This window comes from Puntigrus tetrazona, chromosome 25 (assembly GCF_018831695.1).
Source record: "Puntigrus tetrazona isolate hp1 chromosome 25, ASM1883169v1, whole genome shotgun sequence".
In the NCBI taxonomy this organism is placed as follows: Eukaryota; Metazoa; Chordata; class Actinopteri; order Cypriniformes; family Cyprinidae; genus Puntigrus; species Puntigrus tetrazona.
The window spans coordinates 1456715-1482245 of NC_056723.1; the positions used below are offsets into that span (position 1 = coordinate 1456715).

The following is a 25531-nucleotide window of genomic DNA, read 5'->3' on the forward strand; positions in this document are numbered from 1 at the left end:
CAGCATCGTCATGACGGTGGTTTTTTTGAAGCGGTGCACGAGCACAAAAACCAACCAAACCATGTCTTCCTTCCAGTTGACTTTGATGCAGCGCTGCTTTCAGTACTGACCTGTGACTGAGCCTCTTTGTGGCCTGCTCACTCGTATGAAAGAGGGTTTCAAGTGTGCTACAAGTGGGAAATAAATACGTTTTTTAAATACAAAGATGGCACGTTAAACGTGCATTTTAGTTCGTATTCATTGCATAATAAATAGCACAGCTGAGCACACTTAGATGATCTTGAGTAGTACTAAAGAATCGTTTTTAGTACATTAAGTACAAAATTAGTAACAGGTCTTCCAGTCTTTGTTCTGACTAAAGAAAAAAGCATTGAGATAAACTGACAGGTCATAATGAAACGACGCGCCTCCTGCGGGATCCTCGGGAGATTTAACAGGAAGAGTGTGAACCAGAAAGAGTAACGTTCAGCCAAGCAGCAGTAAATACACACCTCCTGCTCGGCGGGAAAACACACTTTCCACCTCGGACATGGCAGAGCGTGCCAGACAGCAATAAAACCTAACAAACGAGCCCAAGCCATTCCTAAATCTTGCTCTTAGACCATCTTTAAGATCAGTATTGAGAGACGGCTCATGCATTTGGCTCCGCTGAGCTCATAAATCTCCCAGAAGCCCCTGCTGCTGCTGCTGCAGTGTACCTGCACAGAGACAGACCCCGGATTGACCTTCAGTGACCCTGAGCAGCGGCAGGACGCCTTAATTCAGAGCCTTTAACCATGCAGATAGTGGCAAAGCATCAAAAAATGTAAAATGACGAGAATAAACACGCATTTATCAGCTACAGGGAATGCATTATTAAATATATATATATATATATATATATATATATAAAAAAAAAAATATATATATATATATATATATATATATAAATTATATATATATATATAAATAAAATAAAAAAAATATATATATATATATAAATAAAAAAAATATATATATAAAAAAAAAAATATATATATATATATATATATATATATATATATATATATATATATATATATATAATATATATATATTTATACATTTATATATATATATATATATATATATATATATATATATATATATATATATATATATATATATATTTATTTTGTAGTTAAATCACAAAAGGTCCAGTCGAGATGTTGTTAGGAAACACTGCCATCTAGAGGTCATTGAGAGACACGACAGGGCTTTATTTTCTTGTCCTAAACAAACTAATAGTACAGCATTTCTGTTTATTGATTACGAAATAAAACAAATGAAAGAGAAGAGTTTTTCTAGGAGATATATGGCAGCTTCGAGAGTTAATATTCATCTGTTTTTCACCGATAATATAGTGCACAGGCTTTGAAAATGACATATGGGTCTGAACAACATGTGGGTGAGTAAACAGATGATTTTCATCTCTCTTTAATTTTCTCTATTGCTTCGGTTGCTTTAATGACCTGCATGCTGATCTGTGATTCACAGGCAGATATATCAGCTGTAACAGATGGCTTGTATTTCTAGTGATTGTGCTCAAATCTCATAATCCTCGTGGGATCACCGGAGCAGTCGTTGAGTGTCGTGTTGTTTAAACAGCACCGAATACACACGATTCAATCTGATCAAATTGGACAGATTAAGAACTGTCTAAAGTCTGATGTGGATATGCTGAATACAGCATGCTAGAAAAAATAACATGCAAATAAACTTTTTTTGTTAAAGTTGCAATGATGTTCATACGGTTTTAAATATTAAAAGCATTTATTTTTTAAAATATACAATGCAGTGTGGTTTGTGTCGGCGGTCGATGAACCGATTTTATGAAAAATAAAAAATGAAGATTATTTTTTCAATTTAAAAGTATTTAAAATAGATTTTTTAATTATATTCTGTTTTATTTGGCAGATTATGAATGTAATTTATTGAAGATATGTACATTTTATGTTATTTTGTTGCACTGGTTGTGCTTTATTTTAATTTTATTATAAAAAATATACTTAAAATAGTTCTTAATGAATTGATTTTATTTTTAAAAATATATGCATTTATTTATTTTAATTTAATGGGTACACGTGCCATAGCGCATGCACGCATTAAAGTACAGAGTAGCCCTAAAATTAGGGTTAATGCAATTATGCATAATGCACTGTTTATAATAATTTGTGTAACAAATAAAACGCTACTGTTTCTTTAGAATTAATAGCCTCGTTTAATTAGATTTCTGCCACATGGCGCAGTGAGATGGCGTTATTGTGGAACTTATGAACACGTTTTACGCGCGCGATAAGGAAGTGAAATGAATGCGAACAGCATCAGGGGTCAAAGTCGCCAGAGTGACCCAGTGACCCGCTGTCACGTGACGCCGCTCAGTTCCGCCGCACTGAAGGTGCGCTCCAGCTGCGTCGCGCTCGTGCACCGGCGTTCAGTGCGCTTCCACCATCACCACCACCACCATCATCATCACTATCATCATCATCATCATCATGATGATGACACGCGTGCGGTCCGCGGTCTCCAGCATCATCGGCGGCATCATGGCCTCCGGTTCCAGCGCGCAGGAGACCCACCCGGACCCGCCGCCCCGGTTCCCGTACAGCAGACCGGATTTCCTCGCGCTGTCTCCGGACGAGGTGGAGTGCTCTGCGGATCACATCTCCAGACCCATCCTCATCCTCAAGGAGACGAAGCTGCCCTGGGCCACCGGCTACGCGGAGTGAGTACGGCGCGAGCGCGCGCGCGGGGCGGATGCGGCGGAACGTTCGCGTCCTTCGCGGCAACCGCGCGAGCGGCAGAAAATGAAGGATCCGAGACGCGCATCCATGCTTTCGTTTCCATGCAGCTTTAGCAGGGCGCATGCGCGCGTTTTGCGCATTATATCATAACCTGATTCATGCGAAGCTTTCGAGACGTAGAAATCAGATTTCAGTCCCGATTGAGTTCTGTGCGTTTATGTATTCACCCCGATCTCAAAATGAGGCTACCTAGACGATTACAAGCCATTTATACAAGCCTATTAATATTTTGTGTTAGCCTTTGTTTTTGTTCATTTTACTATGCAATTTTAGTTTTTAATTTCATTTAAGGATGATTCAAATGCCTGTGTTTTATTTCAGCTTCGTTATTCACAGTCACAAACAACAAGACTGGTTCGACCGTTTGAGTCTCGTGTCTGATTCACCTTCGCTCCTCTGATATGAGGATGTTGGAGTGTGATTCGGTCACTTCTCTTCCTGACGCTGTGGAGAAGTGAGATCGCCCGGTCACGTGATCCTCGGGACCCGCTCTGAATGTGTTCCTGTTCGCCGATCTGACGTCGATGTTTAACTGGAGCAGTAGAGCATTAACCGGAGAGAAACGCTGTTTAACCCCTAAGACATCCGTTCAGCTTCTCAACACAACTGAAGCGATCCAGATCCAGAAACGTAGTAAATACGTCGGTAAAACGGGATTGGACTTCAGTCGCTCAACTTCAGTTTTCAAACAAAAACAGCTATTGTTTTCAGGGAAGCCACCAGGCAGCTCTTGACCGCATTACAGTTCCGTATCACTCCGCCATTACAACAGCAAACAAATAAATGAGAATAGCAATCGATATGATAAAAATCCCAGCTCATTTCCGTGATTTGCCGCGAAAAGTGACGACTCTATCCGTAACTTGATTCTCACAAGCGAAGAAAATGAACCTAGTTTCTCTGTTAGACGCACACTTTTGAGAGATGCGCTCGGAGGCATCCACACACACACACACACACACACACACACACACACACACACACACACACACACACACACACACACACACGGCGCTGTCAACGGCTCAAGCCTAAAATGATGTTTTGGAATGAAGAACGGAGACGTTGGATGAGATGCTGTGAGAAATAAATACTTATTATAATATATAAGGTAATATAATATATCATCTTCCCGTCTTGGCCGCATCACCACTTGGCTGTGCATTATTTTTCGAATAACTGAACGGCCCATCGTTAATTATTCCTTACATAATTTACTCAACCATTCGTCTCCCCTGAGTTGAGTCTTCCCACATTTTAGACGCATAGGACGCTTATTTAAAGCAAACAATATTTCAGTTGAGTTGCTGTCCATGGATTTCATTAAACACATTACTTTGTGTTTATATTTTTGAGGTGGACAAACCCTATCCATCCATCCATCCATCCATCCATCCATCTACCTACCTACCCATCCATCCATCCATCCATCCATCCATCCATCCATCCATCCATCCATCCATCCATCCATCCATCCATCCATCTACCTACCTACCCACCCATCCATCCATTCATCCATCTACCTACCTACCCATCCATCCATCCATCCATCCATCCATCCATCCATCCATCCATCCATCCATCTATCCATCCATCCATCCATCCATCCATCCATCCATCCATCCACCTACCAATCTATCCATCCATCCATCCATTCATCCATCCATCCATCATCTACCTACCTACCCATCCATCCACCTACCCATCCATCCATCATCATCCATCCATCCATCCATCCATCCATCCATCCATCCATCCATCCATCCATCCATCCATCCACCTACCCATCCATCCATCCATCCATCCATCCATCCATCCATCCATCATCTACCTATCCATCCATCCATCCATCCACCTACCCATCCATCCATCATCTATCCATCCATCCATCCATCCATCCATCCATCCATCCACCTACCTACCCATCCATCCATCTATCCATCTACCTACCTACCTACCTACCCATCCATCCATCCATCCATCTACCTACCTACCCATCCATCCACCTACCTACCCATCCATCCATCCATCCATTCATCCACCTACCCATCCATCCATTCATCCATCCATCCATCCATCCATCCATGATCTACCATCCATCCATCCATCCATCCCATCCATCCATCCATCCATCCATCCATCCATCCACCTACCCATCCATCCATCCATCTACCTACCTACCCATCCATCCATCCATCCATCTACCTACCTACCTACCCATCCATCCATCTATCCATCTACCTACCTACCTACCTACCCATCCATCCATCCATCCATCCATCCACCTACCTATCCATCCATCCATCCATCCATCCATCCATCCATCCATTCATCCACCTACCCATCCATCCATTCATCCATCCATCCATCCATCCATCCATGATCTACCTATCCATCCATCCATCCATCCATCCATCCATCCATCCATCCATCCATCCATCCATCCATCCATCCATCCATCCATCCATCCATCCATCCATCCATCCATCCATCCATCCATCCATCCATCCATCCATCCATCCATCCATCGGTTGCTCTATCTCTCGACTACGGTACGCTGAGCATTTAGCACAAGTCTGATAATCTGAGGATTGTCGTGTTTGGTGTGTGCGTGTTCATAACCCTTCCCCTGAAACCTGACTGATTGTGAGGAGCGCTGCTCTTTGAATCCTGGTGTACTTTCTACACGAGGATAATAGTTTCCAGCAGCACGCGAGCGAGACGTCACCAACGTCCCTTCAGAATGACACACGTCTCCTCTCGGGACAAAGCCGCGGACGCGTACAAACCCCGCTACATAGTCATTAACAAATCAGGATGCGGGGACGGGTTTCCGTGGAAACCCTGTTGTGATGGGGGCAATTATCCGAGGCTCGTGAGCGTCAAGCTGTCTTGTGCTCTTCAAACTCACACTGTGACTCATCTGAGGAGATGATGGCAGTTGCGCACCGCAGAGAAGCGTTTAGGAGCTCGAAAAGACCTGTTTGACGAAGAGCAAGCGGTCGCGCGCTTACGCAGAGTTAAAGGGTTATGAGTCACTCACCCAAACCCGTAAGAACTTGATTCATCTTCAGAACACAAACGAGCTCTCTGACCCTGCATGGACAGCGACAGCGATGATCTCAGCTACATCAACCAATCAGTGGCTCACTTTTATTTATATATAGCGCTTTTAGCAATACAGATCGTACCAAAACACTGAACAGCGTAAAACAGGAGAATGCACGATATTGAACAATTCGTTGTTAAATGCAGGGACGGTCTCTGTAATCAAATAGCTAGGGGTGACAGCGGCAAGGAACCAAAACCTTGGGAGAAACCAGGCTCAGATGAGTCCAGTTCTCCTTTGACTGGAAATCAATATGACATGATTCTCACCACGCTACGAGGTTGTTTCACTTTGGGGCGAAATAACCCTTTAACTAGTCCACTGTGCCGAGTCTTCATAAGCGTCAACAGCCCTTGAGTCTGTGGTTTGAATACGAATAGAAACCGGTGATCTTCTATGTCTCTACAGGGTCATCAATGCGGGTAAAAGCACTCTAAACGAGGACCAGGCGTGCTGTGAGGTGGTAGAGCTCAGGAAGCGTCCGGCAGACCCGTCCAGCCCCAGCTACACTCCCACCAGGAGACGCTCCTCGCTGCCCGGCACAGACATCCTGGAGACCATCGAAAGCACAGTGAGGCCTCCTCGCAGCACCCTCACACGCTTTCCCAGATCAAAAATAATGTCGATCAAAAGTAATAATTATTTTAAATTGCTGGATAATATCAGAACCAAAGTGTTAAAACACAACCCTGTTATGATCAAATAAGTAACAGGGTTGAGATTTTATTTATTTATTTATTTATTATCAGTATGGCCACTGTTGTAAATCATGCATGTTGTTAAAATAACAAAAATTATTTTTACAAGTAATAGATTTTATTTGATGTTACGGGGTTGAGTCGTCACGCACAATTTTAATAAGTTGTAGTTAAAAAAGACTGCGGTAACTTACCCGTGTGTTGTTCAGAAGGCTTATATGATGTCACTTCCTGTTGATTATGTCACATAGGGATCAGTTTATAATTTTTTTATGGGGGTAGAATGGTTTGTGTAACAGGGTTGAGGGGTTACTGATATACAGAACTAAATAATATGATTTTAATGTAAGGAAATTCTCAAAACTGTTTTGTATTGTACATGAATTGCGCTTACAGATTGTGTCAAAGCACTTAACAGTATCAAACAGGAGAACAGAGTTTCAGTAATGTATAATAACAAGATTAAACACTCAGTTAAAGGCGTTTTTCATTATTGAATTATTGAGACTTATCGTGTAATTCGGTAAAAGTTGATCTTGTTGATTTTCTAGACATTTATGTTAGTCTTTTTGAATTGTGCAGGTGAGTCCAAATGAAGTCCAAATGTCCAAAAAATATATATATAAATAAAATAAAGGCAGGATAGGCAATTTCGGAGAGTTTAGCAATAGCATTAAGAAAGCGTAAGCTCCAAAGCCACGCCTCCTCCAAAGCACACGATTAAGGCTAACGAGAAACATTACATTTGCTTTTAGTCATTTAGCAGATGCTTTTATCCAAAGCAACTTAAAAGGTCAATGGAAACGGGACAGCGATGAGAGACGGCGTCAACGCTGTTCAACCAATTAGATGACGGCTTCGAAAGTCATGAAGTGCCGTAAGGATGGGTGCTTTTTGTGAATTACGATGTCAGCAAACGTGTCTTTATTACGTCATGACGGTTTCAAAACGTTTCAAAATTTAGAATGGTTTGCCTCTCTGTAAATCTCCCCCCAGTGCCGAACCACTGAATCAGCGAAGGTGCAAAAAAAACCCAGAAATATCGAGAAAATCACCATTAAAGCTTTAAACGCGAAGTCCTTAATAATGCACATTACTAATCAAAAATGTTCCGATTTATTTAACGTAGGGAATGTACTAAATATCTTGATGGAACGTGATTGTTTCTTAATAACTCAATGATTTTTGGCATAAAAAATTCATTTAGACTCATACTATGTATTGTTGGCTATTGCTACAAATATACCCCAGCGACTGAAGACTGTTTTGTGCTCCAGTCCCACGTTTCCTGTGCTTGCTGATATTTGTGCTTGTGTTCAGGAGGTGAAGGAGCTGAACTTTCACTACTGGGCTCTGTTTGATGGTCACGGCGGCTCCGGGGCGGCGGTGTTTGCAGCCAAGTTCCTCCACCTCCACATCGAGGAGCAGCTGCAGGAGGTTCTGGAGATCCTGCAGAACCCGGCGCTCCAGCCGCCCACCTGCCTGGGCGAGGACAACCCCGTCCACCACCTCCACCCGTCGGCCGGATGCTCCCAGCGCGGCCTGTCGCGCGCCGCTTCCCTCAGAGGGGCCGCCGGGGCCCCGGGGTCCCCTAATACCATGGCCCCGCGGTTCTTCATGGAGAAGAAGATCAAACAGGAGAGTCTGGTGGTGGGAGCCGTAGAGAACGCCTTCAAGGAGATGGTGAGTGTTTGGATCCGTCACTGTTTTAAACTCACACAGCCACTAGGTGGCAGGCCGAGATGCATTATTATAAATGACTGATTTTAATTTCAGCTTTGCAGCAAAGTAATAAATTACATTGTAGAATATATTCAAATACAATTGGTTATTTCAAATCGTAATAATATGTCACTGTATTTTTGATCAAATAAATGCTGGTGTGCTTACAGATGGAAAGCGCCGATCCTGTACGTGTGTGTTTTTTGACTTTAATGTCGATTGAATTCAGCCTCGTTTGACTGGTTGAGTTCTCCGTGTGTTTGTGTGATCTCAGGACGCTCATATCGCTCGGGAGAGGACGGGTTACTCTATATCTGGAGGATGTACTGCTCTAGTGGTGGTGTATTTGCTCGGGAAACTGTATGTGGCCAACGCCGGTGACAGCAGGTGAAACTAAATCTCCGTTCTGTAAAATGTGGCATATTTCTGTTTTCTTATGTCTAGATTAAAGAGGGCATCTGCTACTGTTTTCCTTGTTTGATTTTGCAGCGTATGCATCAACTATCGGCATGAATTTATGAATTTGGGAGGTTCTGCTTTGATTTAAGCCCTTTTTAGACCTTTATTTGAGGAAGAACATCTTTTTTGCATCAGAAGAAACAATAGTTCATCGGAAGGACACGGTATGAAACCAGTATGATATGGACAAAATTTTTTTAAAACTTTTTTTAAAAATGAGCAAAGCATTAATGATGTACTTAACTTCAAGAAAAGCATAATTTTTTTTTCTTGAAAAAATGCTGTTTCTGGTGCCATCGCAGACTCATAGATGTAAAAATATCAAAAAATATTTAAAAAATATCAGAAACAAAGTGTTAAAAACACAACCCTGTTATGATCAAATAAGTAACGGGGTTGAGATTTTATTTATTTATTTATTATAATTTTTATTTATCAATATGGCCACTGTTGTAAATCATGTATATTGTTAAAATAACAAAAAATAATTTGTACAAGTAATAGTTTTTATTTGGTGTTACGGGGTTGAGTCGTTACGCGCAATTTTAATAAGTTGTAGTTTAAAAAGTCTGTGGTTCAGAAGGCTTATATGACGTCACTTCCTGTTAATTATGTCACATAGGGATCAGTTCATTATTTTTTTATGGAGGTAGAATGGTTTGTGTAACAGGGTTGAGGGGCTACTGAGGTACGGAACTAAATAATATGATTTTAATGAATAAACAGGAATCACTGATCATTACCAGCAAAAACCAGCTTTTGAAAATAGATTTTGCGACCGAATGAATAAAATACTCTTAAATCATACTGGTTTCATAGAATTACTCATTTCCATATTCTAGTGGCGTAGAGCAGAAATACTCTAGTCTTTTTTATATACTCAGCTGTTTTCAACACCGATGCTGACCAGAAAGGTTTCTCGAGCGCGTTACAATCATTTCTGAAGGATCACGTGACGCTGGAGAGATGCTACTGAAATTCTATTTTTACAGCACACGCAGAAAACAGTTACTTTAAATAACAATATCACTGTTTATATGACGAAAGGCAAATCTAACTTTTAAAAAGCCGTGTGTGCTTAACTCTAATGTCAGATTTTATTTAGCTTCATTTTTAAAACATCGACCGCTCCGTTTTGCTCCATTCTTCTCTACTAGATTGCATTTACGCTCCGCTTTGTCCAAATACATAAACTGTATTATTATTCTGTTCCGTTTATGATCAACAAAAGCAAAAACAAGGCCTCTTGCGCTAGCTTGCTCTGTTTTACTTTTTATTTTGTCATTTATGATTATTCTGTTCTTGATGCTCGTGTGTTCTGTCGCAGGGCTCTGATCGTCCGTGGAGGAGAGATCCTTCCCATGTCCAGCTCCTTCACTCCCGAATCCGAGCGCCAGAGGCTTCAGTTCCTGGTGAGAGAAGCCTGGAGCGGCTCCCGTTACGTTCAGCAGCTGTTTGCCTTCTTTTTTTTGATTGCGAAGCGCGTTTTCTCTCTCTCTCTCTCTCAGGCTCATCTGCAGCCGTCTCTGCTGGGAAACGATTTCACAAACTTGGAGTTTCCCCGAAGGGTCACGAAGAAAGAGGTCGGGAAGAGGATGCTTTACCGAGACTTCACCATGAACGGATGGTGAGTTCTGGATCCGATTAACTACCAATGATTATTAATAAATATATTAATAATTATGACATGTGAAGCGACCAATCAGAGTTTGTTTGGGTTTTATACGCAATAATTAATAATCAAATTATGCAATCATTTATTTAGCATTGCATTTACATCATAATTATTATAGTTATTATATTAGTATGTAATAATTCTTGACACTATCAAATCAAATAATATCTATAGATAGCAGATTAATATTAGTGCTGTTTTTTTAGCTGCTGTTTTTTTAGTGCTGATTTATTAGCAATAATCACATATATATATGTGTGTGTGTACTGTGTAATTTATTACGTATATATTTATATTCACATAATTTAATATATTAATATATATAAATATATATATTTATATATATTTATATATATATATATATATATATATTTTTTTTTTTATATATATATATATATATATATATACACACACATAATAAATAAACACACATGTGAACAAAAACCTATTTTAATGCGATTAATCACAATTAATCATTTGACAGCACAAGTATTTATTAATTAGTGTTTAAATCTAGCATAGTTGATATGATTAATGCATGTAATATATATCTTGTTAATATGTATTGAAATAATTTATTGCTGAAAATAACAGTACATAATATTATTAATTGATTGTAGTAAATTGATTGTGAAAAAGACAGCCAGTAAATGATTACAAAAATATTATGATGCTTTAAATAAATATTGTTTACTGTTATTTATAGTCAATAAAATCAAATAAATGTGATCTGTATATTTGTACATAAAAGGAAAAAAAATATCACTTAAGGAAAATTTAACTTTTCACACTGTATGCAGGATTAATATGATTTTCTGTCCATCTATGAGTATGGGTTTAGTGTTTAATTTTGGGGTATTTGCATCAATGTTCAACACCAGGATCTGACTGGTCTCTGAGACGGATCTAGTCTGAATCGAGTGTTTAGAACCGCTGCCTCAGGAGACACGAGTGAACTTCCATTAGTGTGTGTGTGTGTGTGTGTGTGTGTGTAAATGAGCTGCGATGTAAAATGGTGTGGGAGTGCCGGTGCATCCAGGAATCATATCAAGTATGCATTATTTGCTCGAACGTCTTTAAAGGAAAAGTTCACTTCAGAGTCGTTTTAAACCCAAACATGTGACTCACAAAGAAGACCCAATCTTTTACTCTGGATGGATGCAAAAGCATCTTAAGTCATCCATACCATGCTTGCATTATGTTTTGAGGTCCTCTATAGCTGTACAATAGATAAACAGACTCAAATGTCCAGGTTTTGTGAGCAATTGATTCCTCGAAAAGATCTGACCTGAAAGAATGATTCATTCACCTGTTTTTTTTAGTTTGGAAAAGAGTGACCACACATCATTTATAAATCTCCTATTTCGCTGTATAATAATTTTTGCCGATATATGCTACGGTTCGATCAGATTTTAATGCTCCATTTTCTTTGACTCACTCATTTTGATTCAAAATACAGTAAAGTGTTTAAATAATTAAAAAAACACAGCATAACTCTTGTCTGTTTCAATATATTTCAAGACGTAATTTTTTTGCGCGATACAAAGCTGCATCGTTTCTCCAGTCTTCACATCATCCTTTATTTACAAATGATTCTTATTTGATTCACTGCTCAAGAAACATTATTATTATCAATGTTGAAAACATTGCGAAGATGCAATTTTTTAGGATTTTTTTAAAACAGACTGCATTTATTCGAAATATCCGTAACATGTTTTTGATCGATTTAATGCATCTTAATGCATCTTAAGTTTCTAAACGGTTCTGTGCGTGACCGAACGCCGTTTCTTAACTATTTTGCACTTTTCAAGTCGGTGCTCGCAGCTCCTCTGCAGAGTCTCGGTGCTCTCCGGCTGCTGTCTGATGTTTGTTTGTGGTGTTTCGCGCAGGGCCTACAAAACAGTCCAGGAGGAAGATCTGAAGTTTCCACTCGTGTTCGGAGAGGGGAAAAAGGTAAGATGGCGGTCGAGCGTATTCACGGCTCGTTTCGAGAGCGCGGTCATAGAAAGGTCATCTCGCGGTTAATTATGTATTTATGTAAGTCCCGCGTCCCGTCTGGGTCAGCCTGTCTCTGTTTATCATACCAGTGCATGCTCGGAGACTTTTTCTTTACTCTTTATTGTAAAGGAAATAAACGCAACGGCTGATATCATCAAGGCCAGATGTCTGGAGAAGAATTTCAATTAGCTTATGTGCTTGTGAAGGCCGTTTTTATGTAGAGATTAGTGACTATTTGAGTCAGTGTTTGATTTGTTGGTTTGTTTTGTGGTTCTGTCTCTTTAAGAAATCTTAGCCATCGTATCGGAGGACGACGAGGCTAGCGAAAAATGAATAGATCAATTAAAAATAAAACATCTTTAGCTTTTCGGAAGCGCTGAGAGTTTTCGCATTTCTCGTCGTGGAAAAATATGTAATTAATTAGTGGTCAGCGCTCACTTATTGCTAGTATTTAAAGGCGCAGGTCACCCAAAAATGGCATTTTCTAAAATGTGCTACAAAATTATGGAAGATACAGATGAGATCAGATCGGATTCATAGAAATGTTAAATGCTCACTCAGCAATGGATTGTAAGCAATGCGTCACTTTCTCAGCAATGGAAGTGAATGGGTGCCGTCGGAATCCGAGTCCAAACATCACAGTAATCCACAGCACTCCAGTCCATCAGTAAACGCCAATGGAAGTGAATGGGTGCCGTCAGAATCCGAGTCCAAACATCACAGTAATCCACAGCACTCCAGTCCATCAGTAAACGCCAATGGAAGTGAATGGGTGCCGTCAGAATCCGAGTCCAAACATCACAATAATCCACAGCACTCCAGTCCATCAGTTAACGCCAATGGATGTGAATGGGTGCCGCCAGAATCCAGTCCAAACATCACAATAATCCACAGCACTCCAGTCCATCAGTTAACGCCAATGGATGTGAATGGGTGCCGTCAGAATCGAGTCCAAACATCACAATAATCCACAGCACTCCAGTCCATAATGGGTCCACAGCACTCCAGTCCATCAGTTAACGCCAATGGAAGTGAATGGGTGCCGTCAGAATCCGAGTCCAAACATCACAATAATCCACAGCACTCCAGTCCATCAGTTAACGCCAATCAGGTTAACGCCAATGGAAGTGAATGGGTGCCGTCAGAATCGAGTCCAAACATCACAATAATCCACAGCACTCCAGTCCATCAGTTAACGCCAATGGAAGTCCAAACATCACAATAATGGGTGCCGTCAGAATCCGAGTCCAAACATCACAATAATCCACAGCACTCCAGTCCATCAGTTAACGCCAATGGAAGTGAATGGGTGCCGTCAGAATCGAGAATCCAAACATCACAATAATCCACAGCACTCCAGTCCATCAGTTAACGCCAATGGAAGTGAATGGGTGCCGTCAGAATCCGAGTCCAAACATCACAATAATCCACAGCACTCCAGTCCATCAGTTAACGCCAATGGAAGTGAATGGGTGCCGTCAGAATCCGAGTCCAAACATCACAATAATCCACAGCACTCCAGTCCATCAGTTAACGCCAATGGATGCCAGAATCCGAGTCCAAACATCACAATAATCCACAGCACTGTCCATCCGCCAGAATCCGTCAGAATCGAGTCCAAACATCACAATAATCCACAGCACTCCAGTCCATCAGTTAACGCCAATGGAAGTGAATGGGTGCCGTCAGAATCGAGTCCAAACATCACAATAATCCACAGCACTCCAGTCCATCAGTTAACGCCAATGGAAGTGAATGGGTGCCGTCAGAATCCGAGTCCAAACATCACAATAATCCACAGCACTCCAGTCCATCAGTTAACGCCAATGGAAGTGAATGGGTGCCGTCAGAATCCGAGTCCAAACATCACAATAATCCACAGCACTCCAGTCCATCAGTTAACGCCAATGGAAGTGAATGGGTGCCGCCAGAATCCGAGTCCAAACATCACAATAATCCACAGCACTCCAGTCCATCAGTTAATGTCTCGAGAGGAGAAAAAGCTGTGTGTTTGCTAAGAAACAAATCCATCGTTAAAACGTTTTTAACTTCAAACCAGGACGTTAATCGATGGACTGAAGTGGTGTGGATTATTGTGATCGCTCTCATTCTGACGGCACCCATGCAACGCTACATTTCTCCAAGAAATAAACTCATTTACATCCTTGATGCACTGAGGGTGAGGTGTTTTTTTTTTTTTTTTATAATTATAATTGGGCGAGCTATTCCTTTCAGCCTCTAGCACTAGTATTTAATTAGAGTGTGTGTGCCGTCCTGCAGCGTCTCTGCTCCAATCGGGGTGCTAATGTGTTCAGTCTGTGGTGCTGAGATCAGTCTGTTGTGACGGGGGAAACCAGGAGGAGATCGGCCTCCAGTCATCTTCAAGGAGGTCTCGGCTTCACAAGGCATCTGTTCTGAATCCCTCCTCATCTCGGGCTCTATAACGTTCGGTTCTGTGGGAGGCTGGAGGCTTCGGCGGGAGCAGATATCAAAAACGAGGCACGAGGGAGTCTGAGAAAGCAGCTGGTTGAGGGCATGTGTATTATTAACCAGCAGGGGCCGTTTTCAATCACAGCCAGTGGCATTCTGGGAAAAAAAACAGACTCCCTGAATTTGTCGGGAGGTTTGTTTTACACGACTCCAAGGACTTTTAGTCTAAGTCAGTGTCATCAGTCCCTCTTATTTACGAACGGTCTTCAAGTAATATTAAAAATAAAGGTTCTTCAGAGACATCTCTGGTATAATAATCCACAGCACTCCGGTCCATCAGTTAACACCAATGAAAGTGAATGGGTGCCGTCAGAATCCGAGTCCAAACATCACAATAAGCCACAGCACTCCGGTCCATCAGTTAACACCAATGGAAGTGAATGGGTGCCGCCAGAATCCGAGTCCAAACATCACAATAAGCCACAGCACTCCGGTCCATCAGTTAACACCAATGGAAGTGAATGGGTGCCGCCAGAATCAGAGTCCAAACATCAGAGTTCCATGAAGAACATTTAAAGGGATACTCCGCCCCAAAATGAAAATATTCCCTTTACTCACTCGTCCCCCATAAAACCGTGAAAGTTTATAGACATATTTGACTTATGACTGTCCCATTGACTGCCGGGTAAATAGAAAGATCCAGAAAAAGCTTCGTCAAAATCGTCAATTTTATGAAGCGAAGAGAACGCTTTTTCGCTCGCAGTTTGCGTCCAGCAGATATTCTCCAAAATGGTGCTTTATTTTCTTTGAACACAAAGTACTCAGATGTTCTTCACACCGAAAGGTTCTTTGCAGAACCAATGAGAAACCCCTCCCCTTTTAGAACCTGATTCACCATTCGCTGGAGGTGTGATTGACAGGCGACCTGACCAATCGTGATTCAGAATCTGCCGTTCTGTCTGATAAACGAAACCAGAAGCGAGAGCAGATCAGTAGTGTAAATGAATAGACCTTCTGATATTCATTCGTGTTTATTTCATCCTACGACCGGCAAAGAGGAGAACCGAGGCGCTACGGAGATCTCTGAAAGAGGTTTTGCCCAAATTTGAAGACTTTTTTTGTTTCAGGCTCGTGTTTTGGCCACCATCGGCATCACTCGTGGACTCGGCGATCATGACCTGAAGGTTCACGACTCAGACATCGCCATCAAGCCGTTCCTCTCCTGTTCTCCAGAGGTTTGTCGTTCATAAACACACGCATGATCACATTCGGTATCTCGCTGGTACCATGTTTCACGTGTGTTTTTATGTTTGTGGTCGCGTTTTGAACAATATACCACGGTATGGGTGCACTTATTGATATTACCATGTTTTTAGGACATGCATGGTATTGCAAACAGATTGCAAAAAGATTTTCTTGAATTAAAAAAATATAAAATTTTCGTGTCTTATAAGCTGAAGTGTTAGAGCAACCAAATAAAAAATTAAAGCTTAATAAAACAATTTAGATATATACCAAAACTTAAAAACTAACAAAAATGACAATCACACAAAATTACTAAAACTTTAACTGAAATGAAATGCATTATAAAAATACAATTATAAAAATAAAACCTAATAAAAATACAGTACAGTAAAATTAAACACTGGTGTGTGGAAGTTTACCATAGCATTGATGTGTGGTTTCAAAAAAAGTACTTTGCACTGTTTTTACACGCTCGCTGAACATGTGCTATAGCAATACTTTAATTGTGTTCATATCATGTGTTTTAACCCTTGTGCAGTCTTCAGTCATTTATGAGCGGAGAATTTTACATTTTCACCAGAATCGTACGAAACTAAAAGAGAAAAAGAAAAAACCTGAAAAGCATTGAGTCGCAAAAAGCTAAATGGTTGTAAAAAAACAAATAGTCGCATTCATGATCTTCAATCGAAAAATTTTAGGAATGGGAAGAAAATCAAAAATGCTGAATTTTTGTTTGTGTGTACAATCTACAAATCCCCAACAATGCAGAACAAATTTCACAGCAGTAAAAAATGGCACGCACGCACGCACACACACACACACACACACACACACGAACTGGTGTGCAACTATGTAAAAATAAAATCAATCATTTAACTACAATGCAGTAAAAAAGTGGAAAGAGTATAAAACGGATCCACTACTCTCACACACACACACACACACACACACACTCATCAGTATGGTTATAACCAGAGGGCCAAAATGAGTCGACTAAGAGACTAAAATAAAGAGTTTTAATGTTTTGTGCAACAAAATGCTTTTGGTGTTCATGGTTTACTGTAGTAATAATTAAAAAAAATAAATAAAATAAAATGTATGTATATATATATATATATATATATATATATATATATATATATATATATATATATATATATATATATATATATATATACATACATTTATTTATTTATTTTTTAAAAAAGAAAATATATATATTTATACATTTAAATCCACAACCTAAAAAAAGAGGCAACTAGTGGTTACACCATGAAAGTTTTTCTTTCTTCGCTCACGCCGGCAGCTGGTGATCTGCATTACAAAATGAATTAGTGCTTATTTTCATCGGAATTACTCCATAAACTAAGGAAATATTTATTGAAAATTAGATTAAAACTAATTCCAAATTGATAATAATAGTAATAGAATTTCATTGGAATAATTAATATTTACGCTATCGATATAGATAAAAGAAAACAGAAACAAATATTATTTAATATATTACATTAAAGGAGGTATTACTGATGTTATGTTGTGTGGACGTCTACTGGAATTACTTGGACTACTCACCACGCTATCATTGTCTTATCATGGACATCTTCTATAGTATTAGCATGCGTGTTTCTAATTCTTATTAAAGTAGACTGAAAATACCATGGTAAAGAAATTGGATATGCTTTACGCTACGTAATAAATGGCCTTTTTGTAAGGGTTTGTGGGTCTGTTCTGCTCATTGAAGTGAGCGTATATGTTGTATAATGGCAGATATATTTATATCCAGCACAACAGCGTTAAAATCGAATCGAATCAAGCCGCGTGCTTTGCTCCAGCGCTCAGGATTTTTGCCGTCTCTCTGCCTCTAAGACGGTTTGATCTCGTCAGAATAGAGTTGCGGTCTTAAAGCGGCTCAGATCCTCCGGTGACACGAGTCTCTCTCCTCTCCGGTCTTCTGAAGCTCTCTTGATCTTTAATTCACACGCTGTGTAAAGTTCATCCGCGGTTCATCCTGCCGTCTGCACCTCAGCCCGGTTTTTTTTCCCGCTTTCGACTTCTCTTTGATCTGTTTTTCTTTACGCCTCCTCCTCCTCCTCGCACTTTTCCCCCCCGTTATGTGCGACGAGTAGAAGTATGTCAGCTATGCGTGCGGCGCGGACGCTGGCTGGGTCGAGACGCTCCTCATTTCCTGTCTGTTGCGCAAATACTGGGTCAAAGGTCGAGGATGGGTCACCGCGTCCAAACAGAGACTTGCGTCAGATCTATCTTTCTATCTGATACTAGTACGTTTTTGACTCTTCTAAAGCCAAAAAAAAACGTAGTATCTTTGTAGATGTTTAGGAAGCATGTTATATTTACATAAAAAATAATGCTGGTTATTTTTTTATAATGCTAATTATTTGAATTCTGCTCCGAAATGCGCGTTTCAGGGCGGAAATTTCAGTTTTACATTTAAAAAAAATATTTTTTTTGTATTATTATTATTATTTATATATCTGTCATTGTAATATATAACTATTCTAAAATACATATATGCTAGGCTAGATATGTAATTGTAAAATTGTAACCGTAATTGTAAAATAAAAATATATTTTAATAATATTAAAAATATAATATTAAATACTGAATAAATAATAACATTTTATATATAATGATTGTGCATTATTTTCTATGTATTTGTCTGTTTTACTATCGCATAGTAATTATTCAAATGTCTATAATATAAATTAATCTCAATTTTTAATTAAAAGCATTGCAAAAAATATTATTGTAATTTTATTTACGTGTTATATATTTATTTTAATACAATGACCGATCTTAGAACAGGCCAGTTCCTTTGTTTTGTCTCAAGATGCACACCAGGTGTGCTTTTTTTCCAAGGCATGTTTATAAAAATTACTTAAATGTTGAAATATTGAAATATGGCCGAATGCTAGGTTATGCTAAGCCCCGTCTAAGAAATAAGTCTTGGATAAATTTATGCATAAGTCATTTATGCATATGAAATATTATCATTTATGTATTTTTTTTTTCCATTCTCTTGTTAAGTACAGAGTAGTTTGGGACACGTCTGTGAATGTTTCACAGATACGCCTCGCTTTATTTCCTGCTCGCTTCCGCTCTGAACATCAAAACCGGTCATGCATTGAAGTCGGTTACGGTTTACGGTTACGTTTCATTTGCATTTAAATAACTTTTATTCGGTTATATGTAACTACTACTGGCCAAAACCGATTCGATGCACCCGGACGTGTCCTAAAACATGGCTGAAGTATGCTGTCATTTCTCCAGGTGAAGATATACAACCTCCCTCAGTTTGAGCACGCCGCTGATGATGTCATGATCCTGGCGACTGATGGACTCTGGGATGTGCTGTCCAATCAGGAAGTGGCAGAGGCGGTATCTGGTTTCCTTGGAAACTGTGACCCTGATGACCAGCACAGGCAGGTTCCTCGGTGTTGGTTGAGCATCAACCATCTACTCATTCAACCTTGAAGACAAGCTTGATGGGTTATTTTGAGAAGCTACAAAGCAAATTTTGATTTTAATGCGAGACGGCGAGGATGGAAACCAAGGTGCGCTTCTAAGCGGTGCCTTGGAAGAACTACTTTTGGTTCCTCGAAACCACCTTTCGCTTACCAGTTCTTTAAAAAAAATCATTTCCCAATCTGAGAAACATTTCAGTAATCTAAAACATTTTTATATGTGTTTTGTGCAATGGAAAGATTCCAAGATTGTTTATGGTTCTTCACGGAACCTTCAATTCCAGTTGAGAACAATTGGTTTCGAAGATCTGGGCGAGCCAAGAAGCCAATCGTGGATCAAAAGCACATAAAAGACACTTCAAAAATCGTTTATTAACCCTTATGTCATTTCAAACCCGTATGGCTGCTTTCTTCTGACCAGAGTACCAGAGTTTTTAGCCAGGTTCATGAGTGGAACAAACACATGGCTGGACCACTACTTCCTGACCTCAGGAACAGAAAGTCATAAGGGTTTGGAATGACCTAAAGGTTTGGTTGAACTATTCCTTTAACCTCGGGCTTCTCTTGGAGGGATGGACCTGTTATTAATAAACCTCGAACGATAAATTCGAGCACTAAACGGCATCTCCGTTGCTTTCCAGGTACACAATGGCAGCTCAAGACCTGGTGATGAAGGCCCGAGGTGTCCTGAGGGACCGAGGCTGGAGAATCGCCGGAGACCGCCTCGGCTCCGGAGACGACATTTCGGTCTTCATAATCCCTCTAATGCACGGCAACGGCCAACAGCCTCAGCCTAGCTGACCAATCAGAAGGCAGGGCGCCAACCGAATCGGACCGAATCCGTCTCTAACCCGACGTTCAGATGCTCAGACAGCGTCCTGCTGGAGTTTAAGGAACCCGTTGTGCGTTTGAACTCATTTACAAACACGAACACTTGCTTTTGAGACTCAAGAAGTCGATGACGGCTGACTTTGAAGACCCACGTCAGCGCTCCCTACCTCGGTGGGATCGGTATATAAGTTAGAACTTTGCACAATGACTAAAGGAGGGTCCCGTTCTTTGAAGTTCTCCGCGGACAGATGCACACCCTCCGCAGTTTGTTTATCCGCGCTCATCTGGCAGCTAGGCGGAACCGACCGTGTTTTATTTTTCCTTTCAGGATATTAATTCATCCTCTGAATGTTTAGTTTGCGGATTTCTTTCTCGCCTTCCCTGAAAAAAAAAAATCAAAGCAGTCGGCTGTTATTTGTACATCCTGTTTACTGTACCGTAAATGTAAAAAAAAAGAGTAGTGGTTTTGTTTCTCCTGTGCTCTGTAAATTTGCAATAGGTACGAAGCTAAAAAACGATCTGATCTTCCATTCATCACGGTAAGATTTTTCGTGTGGCGCATTTTTAATGAACAATAAATCATGTGTCCGACAAAGATGTGTGATGCACAGCGACCGTTCCCTTTGATTTTGATACGCACCGTTGTGAATTAACACCTACCTGCAATCTGTTCTCCAGGGCTCCTGTGTGGAGGTTCGGTGAGGTCTGACTTACGATACATCATGTTCACAGTGGCACCTTCCTCTTCTTCAGCACAAACCTGCTGTGAGCATTTGGAAAGGCTTTCACACACACACACACACACGGCGTGCGAACACTCGCATACACACTCCCCAAGAGAGTGGCCATCTGGTCAGCACAACCCGAGTGTGACCAAAACAAGACTAATTTGGCCAGGGATTCGGCTGTGTGTGTGTGTGTGTGTGTACGCGGCCTGCTCTCTAACACACTTTAGCGCAGTCGTTTGTGTGGGTGGACGGCGCTGCAAGGGCATCACATGCTTACTAAAGGAGCTTTCTGGGAAGTGCACACACATGCGCTGCAAAAATGATTCATGAACTGCTCATGTGGCTCCATTAACGTCGGCCCACAGATTTTTCATAAAAACCCATTGACGATATTTCCTTAGGATCTTTCTAAAGAAACTAATAATTTAATGCTTTCCCAAATAATGTACTGTGAGCTCTAGACAGCTGTTAAAAGAATAAAGGCAATTCGCGGCAAATTGAACGCGTCGTCGTCATTATTACGATTTTTTTTCGTGTTCCCGCCGCGCCCTTCGAATCTCATTCGCGCTTCGAATTCAAACCGCATTTGGCGCGAGTGAAAAAGAAAGGCGCGTTTGAATCATAAAACACCGAAGCTGCTTCTATTTGAGCAAAAAGTGTAACGCGAGCTCAAACAACAGATTGGACTACAATCGTGGCATCCATCTTAACTTTCTATCGCCGTTATCTTGGAGGGGAGGATCTTCTTGAAAACGTAAACCCTAAAAAGTCCCGGGAGCCGCAGCAATCGTGCGGTCTTTAGTTTGGCGCTCTTGGAGTGGACTCGAAGTTCAGTTATTTGACAAATGAATGGATTAACCGCCGCGACCAGCCAACCAGCAGCTGTGATAACATTCCCGGCAGACACCGCGGAGTTTGAGCGAACAGCACGAACTATAAAACACGCCTGAGATTGTGAACCTCAGATGGACGGGTCACGAACCTGCTTGAAAGAGAAGCGATTCTTCCGAAAGCTTACAGCCTACGTCCAGCATTCACTGCACGAGTGACGTCGGCACATTATCTGCGCTAATCATGCACTTCCGCTATAAAATCCACTTAACTGCGACCACCTACAACATGCAACAGACTGCAGCTGAAAGCGAGACGCTGGAAGTAAACGCACGGACACCCAGATCGTCTTTAATAGCGTTGTTTTAGAAGCTCTCTGCTAATCGCGCGTCGAGAAACCGGCGCCGTCCCTCCCGGGGCGAACTGGAACGCTTCGAGAAAATGCGCGTTCGGCACACCCACGCGCGCGCTCGCCTTTCCAAGTTACAGACGGCCCGGTTTAACGGAGGTCTTGGGGGTCAAACGAGGCTAAACCCTCTTATGACATCAGAACGCGTCACTCCACGTCCCGCGCGTGCGGCAACGCCGCGTTCTCCGCGGCGCGTAAAGCGCTCGTTCCCCACGCACGTGCTCGGGCTGAGCTCAAACCGGCCCAGGTAACGTCGTTTCTTACCGCGTGACGTCACGATCGATGATTCTACCGTAGTGGGCAGAAAAAGCCACGTCACAGCTCTCTTCATAGCAACAGTAGAGTATGACCTACATGTATTAGCCATCCCAAGGGCAAAATCAAGCCTCTATTAAAATTAATAACCCTACCCGTCGTGCTCCCCAGGGTAATATCTGCTTTTCTGCTGCACTCGACAAAAAAAAATGTACTTTACTGAAGAAAACCGGGGCGTATGGCCAATCCCCCGATTATAGTGGCAAAAAAACATTAAAAACGCATTAATAAAAGCAACAATCAGACGCTTAACACAGCAACGTGTTTCGCAATACACAGATTTATTGAATTTAAATCAGACTTACCACATTTACACAGCTCTATAACTCTCAGAACACTTTTAACACGCACAACTGCTACTATAAATCGCACACGCATGCATCAGTATCACACAGAGCATCACGTTTCCGCAGACGGTCGGGGCTCCAAAGCGGGCTTGGGCTCGGGAAGAGAGTAGCCAGCACTGGCAAGGGAGTAGCTTGCGCAGTCATCTCCATAACGGGCAATGTCACATCCCAACCAACAGCACAAACTACTACCTCAGCCAGTGCGCGGCTAAAGCGCTTTCGGAGCGCGTCAAAACGCGGCGAGGTCGCTTCCGTGGCGGCGGAGGGGGGGGTGGATTTTTAAAAAGAGATAAAAGAATTCCAGGAATTCGCCGAACGCTCCAGCGCGCGCGAAGACTCCGAGCTGAATGGTCGTAGTACTCGTGAGCGGGCTACACTCCCTTCTGCTGCTCCGCTATTGGCTGGGAGCGCGGCCAATGGGGTGTCAGGGAGACGCCGCCCACGACGCGCACACCCCCAAATCAGACCACGCCCGCCGCGTTCTTCAGCCAATGGCGCGGGGCTGACTTCACACGAGACTTTGAGCTCGTGATTTTGAATGAGTTGATTTTGATTTGCGCCGGTGTTGCCAGGTCTGCGCTTTTCCAGCGGAACCGAGACGCTTCTAACGCGGTTGAACGCGGTATTTAGCCCCCGAAATGCGAATTTTGTCTCCCTCCCGGAACGCGGTTTTGAACGGGGAGCCTCCTCGAACGCGCCCTTGGGCTTGTTTTGAGCAGCAACTGGGAGGGTTTTGTTAAAAACAGGCAACTCTGACACTGTAGAGACCCACAACCCCAGCAGAATTCAGAGAGAGGTCGTGCGTTCTGGTGACCAGGTTTCTGACATGAAAACTGTTTTTTTTAAATTATTATTGAAAACATTCCTGTAACCTTACCCTTCCTCGGACACCTCGAAGACATCCATCCATTTTATATCTGCATTTATGTGTTTGCTCACCTGCAAAATAGGGACATTTCCAGAGACAGGGGACCAAACGCAGAGACTAGAAAATAGAAAATGGGGATGTCTTACCCTATATTGCTTCACATTGCAAATCACGCTTTGTTAATATTAAAACTGGAGAGTTTGGGTCCTGGATGCTGATTGGTCAATGCAGCTTCTTTTTGCGATGCAGTCTGCTCAAAATACGCCAACGAGATCCATTGGAATAATTGGGATATCCACTGGGATTGAAGTGAGTGTCATGAATAACCAGAAGAGCGAAACATCTGATGTTCATAGAACTGTACCATTTATTATTGTACACACACCGGGTCGGACCCTTCTCAATGCGACTAAAGATGACATGGAATGTTACAGTAAGATCTTGCATAAAACCCATTGCTGTTGAGAAAATTTCACCAAAGAAGACCATCCTTCATGTGTTTATGACGGGTTTCCGTTCTCTCTTTTTAAATGATTCTTGGACTCGATTTTCAATCCAAATACGTAGTTCTTAATTACACCTTTAACACTATCACCAAACACTGTACATGAACTCCAAAGGGGGTGGAAGGGAAACCAAAAACCCATAAAAACAACAAACACTGCAAAGTTAACGTAGCAGTTAATACATCGTTAAAGTCGGCCAATCAGAGTCTACCGTCAGCTCGTATTAGGAGAAGCTTTGAACGATGGGACCGGGAGCTGTCGGGTCGACAGTTGCCGTGACGATGGGGGTGAGTCGCCCTCTCACTCGCGGCGTATGAAACAGTCACATTCATGTTTGCGGTGGAATAAAAACGCTCAGTCACGATTCTCCGTTCTGCACTTTGGAGACGGGCGGCTGCATGAAGTCTTTGAAGGGCCCCAGGGCGTCTTTGAGGGCGGAGCTCACTTCGGGAGACGAGCAGGTGATGCACTCCACCAGCGTCGGGTACAGCGCGATCACCTGAGCCCACACGTTCCCGTCCACTGACGCCCGGACAGGAAGAAGAAGAAGAAGAAGAAGAAGAAGAGAGAAATGAGAAGCTGGAACCTGCCCGAGAGGCTTCAAAGCGTTGTCAAGGCACTATCAGTATGTTTTCACGTTTATATTTCATGCCGGGCGCTTTCAAGCGATCAAAATGCTGAAGGACAAAGCCACCTCACCGTTCTCTGGTTGAGTCTTTTTCAAGGAATCCATGAGAGTGCTGATGGCTTTTAACACAAAGATGATCTCAGTCACTTGTTGCCTTGAAGAATGAAAAAAAATGAAGAAAAAAAAATGGTGAGAAACGGTTCAGTTCGTAATCAAGTTGACTTGGAAACATAAGTGAAAATTCCGTGAATGTGTCCTGCTAATGTTTTTATTCCGGTATCAAAATAAAAAACTTTTTATTATGCAAAAAAAATTAAATGTTACTTTCTGCTTTTTTGATCATATAGTTACAGCACTGATAAGAAGAAGAAGCAACTTCTTTAAAAAACATAAAAAAATGTTACTGATCCAGACTTTTGACCAGAAAT

At 41.5% G+C, this 25531-nt stretch overlaps 2 protein-coding genes across 9 annotated transcripts in view; one reads left to right on the top strand and one right to left on the bottom strand.

The window, feature by feature from the left end:
• Positions 1–2037: 2037 nt before the first annotated feature.
• On the top strand, positions 2038–21696 carry ppm1h (protein phosphatase, Mg2+/Mn2+ dependent, 1H). 3 transcript variants are annotated; one of them, XR_006247999.1, is made up of 11 exons: positions 2046–2743; positions 6340–6502; positions 7950–8312; positions 8626–8738; positions 10138–10222; positions 10319–10437; positions 12375–12438; positions 16041–16148; positions 19447–19598; positions 20282–21010; positions 21150–21696. XR_006247999.1 is itself a non-coding variant. In XM_043227204.1 (10 exons), exons 1-10 carry the CDS (start codon positions 2514–2516, stop codon positions 20439–20441), a joined length of 1554 nt encoding a protein of 517 aa, XP_043083139.1. In that variant the 5' UTR covers positions 2038–2513; the 3' UTR covers positions 20442–21696. The 3 variants fall into 3 exon arrangements, 2 of the variants coding, with proteins under 2 accessions (XP_043083139.1, XP_043083136.1); XM_043227204.1 differs by having other exon boundaries at positions 2038–2743; positions 7953–8312; positions 20282–21696; XM_043227201.1 differs by having other exon boundaries at positions 20282–21696.
• Positions 21697–24316: 2620 nt separating this feature from the next.
• mon2 (MON2 homolog, regulator of endosome-to-Golgi trafficking) overlaps positions 24317–25531 on the bottom strand; it is a 31932-nt gene continuing 30717 nt past the window's right edge. For all 6 annotated transcript variants that reach the window (XM_043227200.1, XM_043227198.1, XM_043227196.1 and 3 more), the window contains 2 exons: positions 25175–25257; positions 24317–24997 (listed from right to left, as the gene is read on the bottom strand). In XM_043227200.1, coding sequence (XP_043083135.1) covers positions 24834–24997; positions 25175–25257 — 247 coding nt within the window. In that variant the 3' untranslated portion in view covers positions 24317–24833. The remainder of the gene's footprint in view (positions 24998–25174; positions 25258–25531) is intronic.